At 34.9% G+C, this 14,454-nt stretch overlaps 1 protein-coding gene across 2 annotated transcripts; it reads left to right on the top strand.

The window, feature by feature from the left end:
• Positions 1-4,877: 4,877 nt before the first annotated feature.
• On the top strand, positions 4,878-10,384 carry LOC109017737 (probable L-ascorbate peroxidase 6, chloroplastic/mitochondrial). 2 transcript variants are annotated; one of them, XM_035691016.1, is made up of 12 exons: positions 4,878-5,181; positions 5,283-5,429; positions 5,747-5,867; positions 5,938-6,038; positions 6,122-6,209; positions 7,677-7,744; positions 7,825-7,911; positions 8,805-8,879; positions 8,953-9,030; positions 9,109-9,213; positions 9,703-9,777; positions 10,069-10,384. In XM_035691016.1, exons 1-12 carry the CDS (start codon positions 4,945-4,947, stop codon positions 10,219-10,221), a joined length of 1,335 nt encoding a protein of 444 aa, XP_035546909.1. In that variant the 5' UTR covers positions 4,878-4,944; the 3' UTR covers positions 10,222-10,384. The 2 variants fall into 2 exon arrangements, with proteins under 2 accessions (XP_035546909.1, XP_035546910.1); XM_035691017.1 differs by having other exon boundaries at positions 9,919-10,368.
• Positions 10,385-14,454: the final 4,070 nt, after the last annotated feature.

Raw genomic sequence — 14,454 nt, 5'->3', positions numbered from 1 at the left:
GGAACGAGTTTTTGTCATTAAAACTATCATCTGTTTATGATTCCATTCTATTTGGATCAATTGGATAAAGGAATGCATCTCTTCCTTCCCTCAAGAGGTCTGAGACAGGGTGAACCACTATTACACTAGAGGTTTGAGACAGGGTGAGCCACTATCACCCTTCTTGTTTATCATGGGCACTCTCTAGACTTATTGCTAGAGAAGAAAGTCATCATCTCATTAATGGTATAAACATCAGTAGAACTGGCCCTAGTCTTACTCACTTACTCTTTGTTGATGACTTAATTTTGTTTGGTAAAGCCACCACGCAAAATGCGCAAATTTTCCAAAGATGCATTGAAAAATACTCAAACTAGCCTGGTCAGAAAATCCACACTGGAAAATTTTCCATTCAATTTAGCCAAAACATTCTCCACAAGAAAATAGAAACATCAAAGATTTGTTGGGGTTCAAATATTCCAATTCCAGAATAAAGTATCTAGGAATCCATTTGACACTCACCACCTTAAAAAAGACTTATTTTAATGAGATTCAAGAAAAGATCACTCAAAAGCTTGCTGGGTGGAAAGCAAAACTCATTTTTCAAGCGGGTAGAACTACCTTGATTAGATCTGATGCAAGTGCCATACCCTCATACCTCATGTCAACCATATGGATCCCACAATTAGTTTTAAAAAACATTGACATATCCTTTAAGAATTTTTGGTGGGGCTTCAATCCAAACAAGTCACACAATTTCACATCAAAGTCTTGGAAATCAATCTGCCAACCAAAGTCTATGGGAGGCCTTGGGTTAAGGTTGACATCAAACTTTAATAAAGCCCTCCTTTGCAAGCTAAGTTGGCAGATGATAAATGGGAGCAATTCTATTTGGTAAACAATTATTGAGCATAAATACCTAAAAAACCTCTATTTCCTCGAAAAATCTCCTAAAATGTATGAGTCTTGGATTTGGAAAGGAATTCTAAAACAAAGAAACCTTATAAAGAGAAGCATATGTCACCAAATTAACAATGGAACCAATACCAGAGTGTGGAGAGACCCTTGGATCCCTAATCTAAGTACTTTCCTCCTCACCCCTCAAATGGAATCTATTTACAAAGATCCTGGCTTTTTGGTTTCTGAGTTGACTCTAGAAGAATCCAGAAGATGGAATGTCCTTCTACTCCAAACACTCTTCCATCAGGACACTGCCAATGATATCTTAAAAATTACTTTGGCCCAGTATAACTACCATTCGAGGAGGAATAAGGTGATTTGGACCCAACATGCTTCAGGAAAGTTTTTGGTTAAGTTTGCTCATGCTGCTCTAAACTTGTTCTCTGATCATCATCAACCCACCACCAGTCCAGAAACTTGGAGGAAAAATATGGAAACTCAAAATCCAAGATAGGCTTAAGATGCTCACCTGGAAAATCATTAACAATATTCTTCCCATAAGATCCTTGCTGAAAAACTGCATCTCATTGAATGATGATTAGTTAAACTGCCCGATGTGTGATTTTGAAGAAGAAACTCTAAATCATTTGTTTCTAAATTGTACTTTTTCAAGAGTTTTGTGGAGACAATCTCCATGGCCCCTAGACATCTCTTGCTTTGTCTCTAGATGGATCACAAATTGGACAAAATGCATTCTCAACCCCACAAACTCCCTCAGCATCTCCACTTCTGAAAAAAGCAGTTCTAAATCTTTGTCATCACTTCAATGAACAATATCTGGTTTTTAAGAAACAAAATTGTGCATGAGTCCTTTAATCCTAAGATCGAGAATTTTGTGATGGGGACTATAATGAATTTCAATGATCATTGTAATGCATGAGACAATAAACAGCTAAGAAACCTTGTGTACAAGTTGGCTATACCAAAAGGCCATTATTTTCTAACATTTGATGTAGCAGTAAGGAACATAGGAAGCACTACAACTGTAGTATGCAAGTCACTAGATGATTATGTGGTTTTTGTTAAGACCAGATTTATAAAATCTCAAAATGCCAATCAATGAGAAGCTACTGCTCTGTACTTAGGTATTGAAGAAACTATAGCTCAACAGATAAAGGAAATAGCAATTGGTGGAGATTCTCAAGTGATAACTAATGCTATTGAAGAATCAGAGAAAGCTGCTGAATGGATAATTGAGCATTTAGTTAGGGACAGAAGAATACTTCTACAATCATTTGAGAGTTGGAGTATTAGGAAAATACATCGAGATCACAATCGATGTGTTGCGTAATGGACTGCTTCAAATTGTATTTTTGGAAGCATACCTCTTATTAGTATCCCCCTGTCTTTTAGATTTCCATAGTGGAAAATATCCACATGTAACAATGGTAGCATATGACTACCTGTTACTATGTTCTATTTCAATGCAATATCTTGACTTAAAAAACAAAAATAAGGAGGATCAGAAAGCTCAAATGGATCAGCAACTCAATGAGGAGACAAAGTGACCCTAACGCTTGGTGCTCATGCGCCAAAGAGGGTGAAGTGGCGTGGGGCATATTTGGAAGCTATGGAGGTGAGGAACTCAATTATGCCATACTTGTAGTCGGTGGAGATTGAAATAAGTGTTTGGAGGCCTAACTCATTTACAATTGGGTCACGCGTAAGTTTCTCGGTCTTTTGTCAATACTTTTGAAAATTGATAAAGGAGCAGCCCATGTGACAATTTGATGGCTTTGCTTTTCAACCAAGATTATTGACCATATACGTATGGGTGTACGCTTTGAATATCGATAATCTTCAAAATTCAAAATCTGCCTCGGTTATGCATAATCAGTAATGCTATATAAGTACTCACATCCTTCTTTTATTTTTTATTTTTAAAAAAGTAAAGGTTATTATTAAAAAAATATTTTTTTCATGTAAATCTTAAATTTATTCATTATTTTTTAAAAAAAGTATGCCAGAACTGCGTACTTAAAATTATAAAAATAATTTCTCATACACAATATACAATATTACAAAATTCACTTCACTGGGAGAGGGATTAGGTTTGTCGCTAAAAGAATAAAATTATTTCGAAGGAGCGTGTAAATTAAAAGAGAAATTATATTTGCAGTATTAGTTTGTTCAAATCTATGTCTTCGAAAGGGAAAATAATATTTATAATTTTATGATGTACAAATCTCTTGTACACACGCTCTTTTTGTTAAAAAAAATATATGAGATCGATATAAAAAATTAACTTTTTAATAATTTATTATATTTTTTTTTTTGAAACAAGAAATGATTTTGTTATTCATTCAATAACCTCAAAATTATTACAAAAGCTTTTCGCTCATCGCATAGTTCTCTACTTGTGTAGGTCTCAATCCAAGCTCTATCCTCGTGAAAAGAGAGGGCTAGCTTTGCTAGCAAATGTGCCATACTCTCACCCTCACTGTTTCTAACTATAATCTCCATATCAACCTTCTATAATTTTAAAATTTTACGTATCATTATTTTTTTAAAAAGTAAATAAATTTATAATTTACAGAAAAATTATTTTTTTAGCAATAAATATTTTTTTCAAAAGAAGTAGACTAAACTTATCTATTTTAAAATGAGAAATAATATTTATAGTTGTAAAATATGTAAATACTTTATAATTCTTTTAAAAATAAATGAGATTTACTATTAAAAAATTAATTAATTTTTTTCAAATCAATACGTATTTAAACACTTTTCAAAAAAAAATTATGGAACACTTGCGCAGTGATGCGCTCCAACTACTACAAATATAATTTTTCTACTATATTCTAACTTTAGTCAAATTAAAATAAAATGGAAAATGGTAAATATACTTAACAAAAGCTTATAAAAAAATTATTTTTTTCACATATTAGTTATTAATATGTTGAAAATTATAAAATTTGAATCTCAAAAGAAAATTAACAAAATAATTGTAAAAAATAAAAATACAAATAAAATTATAAAGACATACAACACTATTTAAATAAAAAAAAATGTTAAGGAGTCCGATTTAAACTCTTGTTTTTCTCTCTCATCTGACGTAGAAAGGCCAACTAGCCTTTCCTTCCTTGTTTTTGGTTTTTTTGTCCTTACGTGTCTTCCCATTTCTTCTCACGGAGTGAAATACACGAAACAAATATTACATATTCATGTGAATAATATAATTATTTTAAGTCTATTTTTTTCTTTTCATGTATTTCCTGTGACTTTAGCATTATTAGTTTAATAAAATAACATTATTATGTTAACTATTTGAAAAAGGAAAAGAAGAAAATCTATCAGTTTATACATCAGATTATAAAATTACTTTTATTATAAAATAAATCTATCAGTTTGTGAGTTTATTTTGTGTAATCTCTTTGTATAATAATTCTAGATGATAAAATGATAGTTTTTCTTCTTTTCATTTTACAAATAGTTAACATGATAATGTTATTTTATTAAACTAATAATGCTAAAGTCAAAAGAAATATATAAAAAGAAAAAAAATAAACTTAAATAGTTATATTATTCACATAAACATATAATATTTTTTTCAGTGTATTTCATCTGTGGGTAGAAATGGAAAAAAAGAAAAGAAAAAGAGAGATGTTCCTACGTTAGAGAGAAAAACGGGAGCTCAAATCGGACTCTAGCATTTCTTTTAAATAAAAGAATTTTTTTTTCTTACAAGTAATTTTGTATATCAAATTAGATATCAATATTAAATATAAGACGCTTATTTATTTATTTTTATAATAAAAAAATTATATGATTGTTGGTACCAGTTATTTTTTACAAAAATACACGTTATTGCGCAAACGGCGATGCTAATAGTTTTCTTTTTATTTTTTTAAATCACAATAATAAAAGGATTAGGTGCCTCTTCGGGATAAGATAGGGGCACGAGCACGCAGTGGATGCGTTAGCGGGATAGGATCAATCAACCAAACCCTCCGAAACAAACAAAATTTGAAAAAAATATAAAAAAGGATTAGGAGATCGAGGCAGCTAATGGCAGAGCGTCTGGCACTGACACTGTCACCACTGCCATCCCAATCTTCACCCGCCATGGCTTCTTTCTTCGGCACCCACGCCGCCGCCGCCTCTTCTAGCATTGTCCCCAACACCTCCGCCGCTGCCCCTTCAACCAGACTCACTTTCTCTTCTTCTTCTTCTTCCACTTCTCTCGCCTCTCTCAGATTCCTCAGATCCTCTCCTCCCGTCTCTCATCTCTTTCTCAACAGCAAGGTCCCTTCTCTCTCTTTCTCTTTCTCTTGCTCTGTTTGTATGTATTTCTTTGCGTTTTATTCGTCTCTGAAAATTTTTTCTCTTTGGATTAAACTTTTTAGAAACGATTGCTGGTGCCTCTCGTATCGAAGAGAGGTCTGAGCGCCGCGGTTACTCCGAAATGCGCGGCCTCCGATCCCGACCAGTTGAAGGGTGCCAGAGAGGATATTAAAGCGATCCTCAAGGCCAACTTTTGCCATCCTATTCTGGTAACTTTTTTTACCGCTGCATTGCAATCTAAGTCACTATGTTGTAATACTTACTCTTTCGATCAAATGCATTGACTATTGGAGGTGAACGATGTCATTGTGTGCCTCAGTATGTTGTAGAACTCAGGGTTCTCTTGCTTTTTTCACTTTCGCAAAATGCTTTTTCTTTTTTATGAGTACTTTCGCAGAACGGTTGCAAAGATGATGTCTAAATCCAAAATCAATTGCATTTATAGTTGGATTTAAATTTTCATTGAAACTTTTTCTCTCCCCGCCCCTTACCTCTCTATCTACCTGACTTATTTGTATGAAAACAGGTTCGCTTGGGTTGGCATGATGCTGGTACTTACAACAAAAACATTCAGGAATGGCCACAAAGAGGTGGAGCTAATGGGAGTTTGAGATTCGAGATTGAGCTCAAACATGCGGCTAATGCTGGTATGGTTCAACATTGGCTGTTATTAAGTTTGGTTGATGGTGATATAGTCTTATGAGCTTGCATTTTTAGGTCTCGTAAATGCATTGAAGCTTATTCAGCCTATCAAAGATAAGTACCCTGGTGTGACATATGCAGACTTGTTTCAGTTGGCCAGTGCTACTGCAATTGAGGTTCTCCTTACTCTAGAAATTGTTATGATCGGAACTTACAATTTACAAGATTCTACTAACTACAAGTGCTTCGGAAATTTCAGGAAGCCGGGGGCCCCAAAATCCCTATGAAGTATGGAAGAGTGGATGTCACAGCACCTACAGATTGCCCAGAAGAAGGGAGGCTTCCTGGTAAGAGGACCATACAAACAAACTGGTGAATGCATCTATTCAATCTAGTTCACACACTGCACATCGTACAAAAATGAAAACCTCCATCATATCCAGCCCTGAAAGAAATAAAAGGAGAGAATCTGCACAGCCAGGCCTTGTGCTTCTCCATAGACCAACCTTGAGGTGTCTGTACCACCTTAGAATACTTGTCCCGTGCCTCTATATATTTCACCTATAACGTATCACGAAATGATCTCACCAACCGCCATAACAATTAACCCAATAGGGCTTAGTTAAAAGTGCTGAATTTTTCTTGCCCCTTACCATCCTGTGCTTCAGATGGGGAACATACCATATTCCATTCCGCTAAATGAGACTAAATTCCTCATTATCCCACCCCATGAAAATCCTGCTACAGAAACTCTTGTTAGCCACACCAGTAGTCATAAGAAGTGTGAGCCTTTCACCTTTAGTTAAGAAAAATTTCTTCCATCCTGGCAATCTATTCTCTTTCTTTTCTAGGATTCACATGGTAGAATAATTAATGAAGATCCCAATTCCCAAGGGCAAACTAAGTTAGCTCATAGGTAAAGATCCCTCTTTACTGCATAAAAAATGCTGCGAGGCCCTCCACATCTTCAATTTCCCAAGCTGGGACTAATTTATTGTTTCCAAAATTAATTTTTAAACCAGAAATGGCCTCAATGTAAAGAAAGAAAAAACCAAATCCATTCCAGATATTCAGTTGTAGCATCATGAAACAGGATGGCATAGTCTGTGAACAGGAGATGATAAAATTTTAATGCACCCCTACCCACATGACAGACAGATTACCATCCTTTAAAGCTCTCAAAAGCTTCCAACTAAGGTTCTCTATTACTGGAACAAATGACAGGAGGTAATGGGTCCTCTGTCTCAACTCCCTAGAGCTATTAAAATGGTTAGTGCGGGTCCATTTACCAGAATTGAGAATCTAACGGTGAAAATGAAAGATATTAATCATCTCCTCCATTTCTTTTCAAATTCAACTCTGCCAATAAATAAATTAGACTCCCAACACAGTTTTTAATGTATTAGCTAGAACCTTCACCAAAAAACTGCACATGTTTACCACTGAACTATCTGCCAAAACTTCATCATGTTTTTGGCTCCAGTTTCCTTTGGTGTAATAGTTATGAAAGAAGCATGTACCGTTGAGATCTTCTTTCTTTGCCAATGGATTTTCAAGTGCAATAGAACTTCCTGTTGCTAAGAAAAGTAAGCATATAATCTGTTATTCAGTGCTTTCTCTATTATATGCTTAGATACGTTGTTGCTTTGGTTCTTTGGTCACCAAAATGTTTTCTAGATTAGCTTTCTTTGGTTAGCCTTTTTTGTTTCTCTCTCTGTTTTTTCTTTCTAACTTCTTAATTATCTAATGCTGCTTGTCAATCCACTTTTCTTCAATTCTTACAACCTTATCTTGGAATATCATCTGATGATTAGATGCTGGTCCCCCTTCACCTGCTGATCATCTACGAGAAGTTTTCTACAGAATGGGGTTAAGCGATAAGGTAATTTCATGGTATGCTTGGTTTTCTGGTATTACCTCTCTACGCATGTGATGCTTACCTGTGAGATGTTTTATGTGCAGGAAATAGTTGCATTATCTGGTGCGCACACGCTGGGAAGGTCAAGACCTGAACGCAGTGGTTGGGGCAAGTCGGAGACAAAGTACACGGTATTGATTCTTCTGTTTATGTGGGCAGAAGATCATTTTCACTTAGTTAAACATTTCATGCTCAACACTCGCAGGGATTTTGGATTGTTCTATTAAATGAGCATAACGAATCTGTACTCGTAGATAATTCAAAATGATATCCGTAGCCATTAGTCAGACTGTAAAAGTTTCTTTACCTGCTGAGGAAATATTTGGTTTGTGTTAGATGATGAACCACAATAAATTCTGCGAATTAATTGATTCCCTAATCAACAGTGAAAAATAGCTTTAAGTAATATCATCATATGATGAGACTAATGTATAATGAAATCCTAGTTTTGCCACCATCACGTTGGCTGTACTTCATGATCATATTATCAAGTACATCCTTTAATCCAGTTGTTCTAGAGGCAGCAATTGATGCTGAGTAGACATTTCTTAAGTCCTTATACATGGGCTGCTTATCCTCATTTTCTTAGACTTTATTAACATTGAGATTAAATATATACGAGGGCTATCATGGGACAATGGAGACCAAGGAGATTATCACCTGATACCTGGTGACAGCTCTAACAATAATGTTAGAATCCTTTTCTACCATGTTAACTATACCAGACCATGGAGATTGAGGAGATTATCGCCTTTATCAGCAACATATGAGCTTTTTTATCGGTATTATGGCTCTTTTTTCTTTGTATTCTATCTGTTATTGATGCTTCTTCTACTAATTAAGATCTTTCTATGTTCTCATGTATTCAATACAAATGATAACTCAAGAATCTACTTACCGAAAAACATTGGCTTAAGAATCTAAGATTAACTAGTAGTCACAACTGTAATGAAAATAGAAAGTTGAAGAAGAAAAATAGCAAAACAAACTGCTAGAAATATGACTAGCATCTTTTATATGACAGAAAGATGGGCCTGGAGCACCAGGAGGACAGTCCTGGACAGTGCAATGGCTGAAGTTTGATAATTCCTACTTCAAGGTTTGAAAATCGCAATGCCTTCTTTATATACTGTAAAATCCATCCCTTTTGCTGATGATGACTGCTCTATCAGGATATCAAACAAAGAAGGGATGAAGATTTACTGGTGTTGCCAACTGATGCTGTTCTTTTTGAAGATCCATCATTCAAGGTAAAATTAAGTGAAGTTTTCCATTGAGACAGGTGTATACGGTGTAAATTGTTTTTTGATACATTGCATGATTTGCAGGTATATGCCGAGAAATATGCTGAGGATCAGGAAGCATTTTTCAAGGATTATGCTGAAGCCCATGCAAAACTCAGCAACCTTGGAGCAAAATTTGATCCTGCAGAGGTTTGTTTTCCTTTGCTTGTGTTTGTTGACTTTTCATAGGATGCTAATTGCTAATCAAGTGTAAGTAAATTAATTTATGAGCCTTACTTTGGGATGACATGCTGGATATTAGACAAAGTTCGGTCAAGCCTACATGACATAACCCACTTTCCTGTTTATCGTGCATACTATGTTAGAGGTTTTTCATGAACGTGCAAGAGATTTTAAAATGCTAAAAGTAGCTCTTGATCAATGACTTGCTACAGAGATGTGCACTTGTATTTGTAGTGCTAAATTACACCCAAAACTAACTTGTGGTTCCTGTGGAAATAATTTGATTTGTTCGGTTTACTCTGTTTCTTCAATCCCAAGTCCTTTAGAGGCATAGAGAACATACATTTGTAGATGCACAGACCCACAAACGCACACAAATCACATTGAGCTATTATATTTTCTTTCCAATGCAACTGATGAGTATTCTTAATGAACTGCTATGAATTTGGCTGTCAGGGTATTGTGATTAATGATGGTTCCTCAGAATCTGCACCAGAGAAGTTTGTGGCATCAAAGTACTCGTCTGGGAAGGTTGTAAGCCTGATGAACTTAGATCCTAACATTATTTTATTTGATGGCTGTTTGAAAGTCCTTGCATTTTTGGCATGAAATGATCTGGTGGAGTCAGTTGACAATTTATTCATCATCTTTACCTTTCATGATTTGCTGCAGGATTAAGAAACAAGTATCATGTTTTCTTGTGCCGTGTCTTTTAATAAGAAGAAGCTATTTTCAAATCCTGTCAACTCACATCTAATGCATGGAAGTCTTAAATGAAGAAGAAAGGAATAAAATTCAATAGTCTTACCTATGTACTTGCAGAAAGAGCTGTCGCCGTCTATGAAGCAAAAGATTCGAGAAGAGTATGAAGCATTTGGTGGAAGCCCAGATAAGCCTCTACCGACTAACTATTTCCTCAATATTATTATTGTGATTGCTGTTTTAGCAGTTTTGTCATCACTAGTTGTGAACTAGGTTTTCTGAGCTTATTGATGAAAATTGCATTGTTTATGTGCACTTCGGTTTACTCTGGCATTGCCAATGAGTGAATGGTGGCTCTTGTTGTATCCATACAAGTTTCATACTGGAAATGAATGTAGCAAATTAGGATTTGTAAATGTTTCAACGTCTCAAATCACACGGTAGCTTACAATATTATATAATTAATTCTTCACAGTTCTTATAAAAAAAAAAAAAAAAGTTCTTCACAGTAAGGTTTGCTACTAATAGCTGTTGGAAAATATATAGATATAAATAATTTGTGCAATGTGATTTGTAAACTAGAGAACAAGGAAAATAACAAGCACAATTTAGAAAGATAGAGACCGGTGTCGAGACATGTTGTGATGGATGCTTTCCTTGGAGTAGAATTCTGCTGCCTCCGAATTGGAACATACAATAGATTTATTGACAGTCTATTCCTAAGATATAACATCTACTGTTCCCATTTTATTTCCTTTACGGTACCCGAAAAAGGAAATTCACAAAATCGATATAAAATAGTCAAAGTCCAAAGAAAGAAAAAAATAAAGGAATTTTTCTAAAATATGAAGAATTTGAAGTGTTTAAATTGGTGAGTAGGTTCCTATTTACAGAAAATGAAGTGACTTAACTTTTAACAGGAGCAAGTCACCTTGTCTTGCATGTCCCAACTTTTCAAAGTCTGCCAAATCCCAAGCGGGATCTGGGAGGTCACACTTTCTCTTCTTGACTAATATAAGCCACAGTTCTTTGAGACAAATTTTCTAGTTAGAGACGAGACTGAAGTGCCAAAACAGAGCTAAGAAATGAAAATCCAAGAAAGGATTGAAGCTGAAATGGTATTATTTTAACCTTTAAAGTTGGGTCAACCTTTTCGGCCAAACTAGTAAGAGTGTTGTCTTCCTCAAACTACTCCTTGGTGGATTTGCGTGGCCACAAGCAAGTTCCCTAGTGTTTCTCACCCCAAAATTCTGAGTTTCACACTTGGAAGTATTTTTGAGTTTAGTAGGTATTGTATGTTTTTAAGATTTGATGTTATTTTGGAATATAGTTTATACATTGTATACTGAAATGTACTGATATTGAAATATGCCGTTCCAGTACCTCAAATGGAACGGTTACCGGAACATAATTCAAAACTTAAGATTGTACTCATAGTTGAGTTTTTGCATCGTTTGGAACTTAGGGAACCCTATAAATATAAATACTTACATAACCACACATTGAAACTGCACAATATGTTTATCCCATTGATCATATGGAAAATGGTTGATTGGACTCTTTTAATTATAAGAAACAATTATTTATAATTTTAGGACAACGTTTAATAAAAGCATTACTATTTTTTGAATTTATCCTTATTCGCTTTGTTTTACTTTCCTTCTTTCTTTAGTCCCATCTTGCTCAATAAAGTTCAAAATGTCATTAGCCCCTTCTCACATTCTTATGTGGTTGTGGACATGAAGACAACTATCACCTTAAAGGTTTATTTTTATTTTGATTTTAATTACAAGAGTTTGTTGAGGACCGAATGAATGCGTAAACAGGTGGAGTAAAAAGGGAGACATAAGTTGACTCACATTCAGATCTGCTATTGCTACGATTATTTACATTAAACTATAATGAATAATTCTAAGAGCATTAGCATTGGATTCATTAAATTTATTTTTAAATTTTGATGAAAAGTACATGTTTTTCATATATCTAAATTTTTTTTATCCATAACTCCACATTGAATTAGCTATTGAATTCATCAAAATAATAATATAATATCATTTTTTTAATAATAATATTTTATTTTTTTTCATATTTTATAATTACACTAATCATATGTTAATTAATAATTTAATTTGATTCTTACATTATTATTACAAGATAGTTAGATATTAAATGTGAATAAAAAGGACCATTGGAGATTAAAAGTGAATAAAAAATAGATTTGATGAGTGAATAGTAGCTCTTCAAATTTGAAGAAACATATATATTTACTGTAGTTCAAAATTTCACATTTATTTATTTGGCTAAATTAATGCAGCTCTCTTTTGATGAAATTCATCATATTTTATATTTGGTTAAGTTTTTGATGAAGCCAATGTCAATGTTCTAAACACAACGAGGATTGATCCGATGAATTTTTTATTTTTTATTTTTTTTTACTTAATAATTAAGAAAGTATTTTTTAAATAATATTATGATTTTTTTTTAAATATATAAGGATATGAAAAATATAAATAATAAAAAATAAAAAATAAATTTATAACTTATCGGTTGCCATCCTCGTGCCACACCCAAGCATGGCTCAACTATAATTTTTAAATTGTTACAAAAGCAAAAGACATGAGTGGCCAATTACGTCGTGATGTTTAGTCAATGGAATGCTATTACAAAGCCTATCTTGTCAAGCTTTTTGATGGTGTTGATACGTAAAAATTCGCTCAATAGGTTGAAAGGGCGGAAAAGTCATTTTTGGCCCATTGAGAGGATTTGGGCCTCGAACGGTGTTGTTTGGAGGCTTTAAATGGTGTTGTTTGGAGCATTCGACAGTGATTTGATGTGGTTGTACGGTGTCGGTATGTACATATATGACGGTAAATGGAAAAAGCACAGAGACAATAGAGAGAATGAGACACAAATTTACGTGGTTCGACATATTACTTACATCCATGGGTGTTTGAGAGGGAAATTTCACTATAATATGCTTGTTTACAATCTCTTACAGCCTCTCATTTCTTATTGTAGAATAGAAGTTAGAGATCTACTTGCTGATAAAGATATTCTCTCTAGAGTTTTGCCTCTAGAGGTCGAAAAAGAAGTCGAAGAAGAAGTCGAACTGAAGTCGTATGGACCTTCCCTTTTATCTGATCCTCTTCCCGCGTGCGCATTGATAGTTGGTGAGGGATGTCCCTTTTGTGTGTATGATCTCCTCTCCCAATTCCATTTTCTACTGACACCTCTTAACTCCCGACACCCCCTGATTCTTGACCCCCCATGCCTCCTAATACCCCTTGACTCCTGACCCCCATGCCTCCTAACACCTGACCCCATGTCTCTTGACACCCCCTAACTCCTGACCCCACATGCCTCCTGACACTTCCTGTCTCTTGACCTCCCATGTCTTCTGACACCCTCCTATCACTTAGTGGTGGTCTTAAGGGCAATTTGTCCCAACAAAAACTTTAAGAATCTTCAGAGATAAAATGTGCAATCAAACTGATCCACCCCAGTCCACCTTAGGCGGTTGTTGAGCCCGTCGACTCGTTCTTGAAGGTAACCAGCGCAAAGCGATTGTGGAGCTCGGAGGCCCATTAACTCCAAAGACTCGTTCCCGAAGGGAACCCGTTGGCAGCAGTTATGCCTCGTGTGCGACACTCGACTTGATGTCATGAAGGTCGGTAAGTCTAGGGACTTGTGCCCGACTGGTTGTGTGGGTGAGCCTTAAGGCTCTAGTCTGACCAATGCATCATGGCGAGTCCAGAAACTCAGCTTGTAGCACGAAGGTCGGCAAGTCAATGGATTTATGTCCGACTGGATGTCGATGGAGTAGAGCTCGGAAGGCCCTGGTCCTAGCAAATGCATTGTGGCGAGTCCATAGACTCGATTTGTAGCATGAAGGTTGGCAAGTCAAGGGACTTATGTCCGACTGGCTGTTTAAGTGAATGGAGTTTAAGTAAATGGTTGTATTATGTAAGTTCTAAGTTTAAGTTATATATGCACTTGAAAAGGTAATGATATAAAGTTATGTATGCATGTAGGTTGTCATTTGATATGCACATGCATGTAGGTTGTCATTTGATATGCACATGCATGGACATCATGAAATGTAGATAGCATGGAGTCTAGATAAGTATTATGTTCATACGCTTATAGAGTTTTCTAAATAATATGAAATGCAAATAAAAAGCTTTATGAAAGATACTTGTTATGCAATGAAATAATGTTTTATGAAAGTATGCTAAGTATTAATATTTAAATGTATATTTATATAAAGGTCTTCTTTGGCAGCCTCTATTTATGCACCTAAAGTAATAGTTGTATGCATGTGAATGGATGTTATATCTAGTAGCTATTGTCTTTATTTTCCATGAAATGAAATGTTGGGGTTTATGCTTGATGCTAAGAAATGATGTTTAAATGATGTGATGAAAGTGTATTTAAATGAGGCTATGAAATGAAGTTTAAATGATGCTATGAAAGGAATGTTTAATGGATGTTTACTGATGATGTTTA

Source organism: Juglans regia, chromosome 6 (assembly GCF_001411555.2).
Source record: "Juglans regia cultivar Chandler chromosome 6, Walnut 2.0, whole genome shotgun sequence".
Taxonomy (NCBI): Eukaryota; Viridiplantae; Streptophyta; class Magnoliopsida; order Fagales; family Juglandaceae; genus Juglans; species Juglans regia.
This window is presented reverse-complemented; position numbering and strand designations above follow the sequence as displayed.

Bases quoted from the DNA above. Each gene is read 5' to 3' on its own strand.
- LOC109017737 (XM_035691016.1), top strand. From the start codon at position 4,945: ATGGCAGAGCGTCTGGCACTGACACTGTCACCACTGCCATCCCAATCT. The intron at 7,745-7,824 runs GTAATTTCATGG...TTTTATGTGCAG, and splicing joins GAATGGGGTTAAGCGATAAG to GAAATAGTTGCATTATCTGG. The intron at 9,778-10,068 runs GTTGTAAGCCTG...ATGTACTTGCAG, and splicing joins CAAAGTACTCGTCTGGGAAG to AAAGAGCTGTCGCCGTCTAT.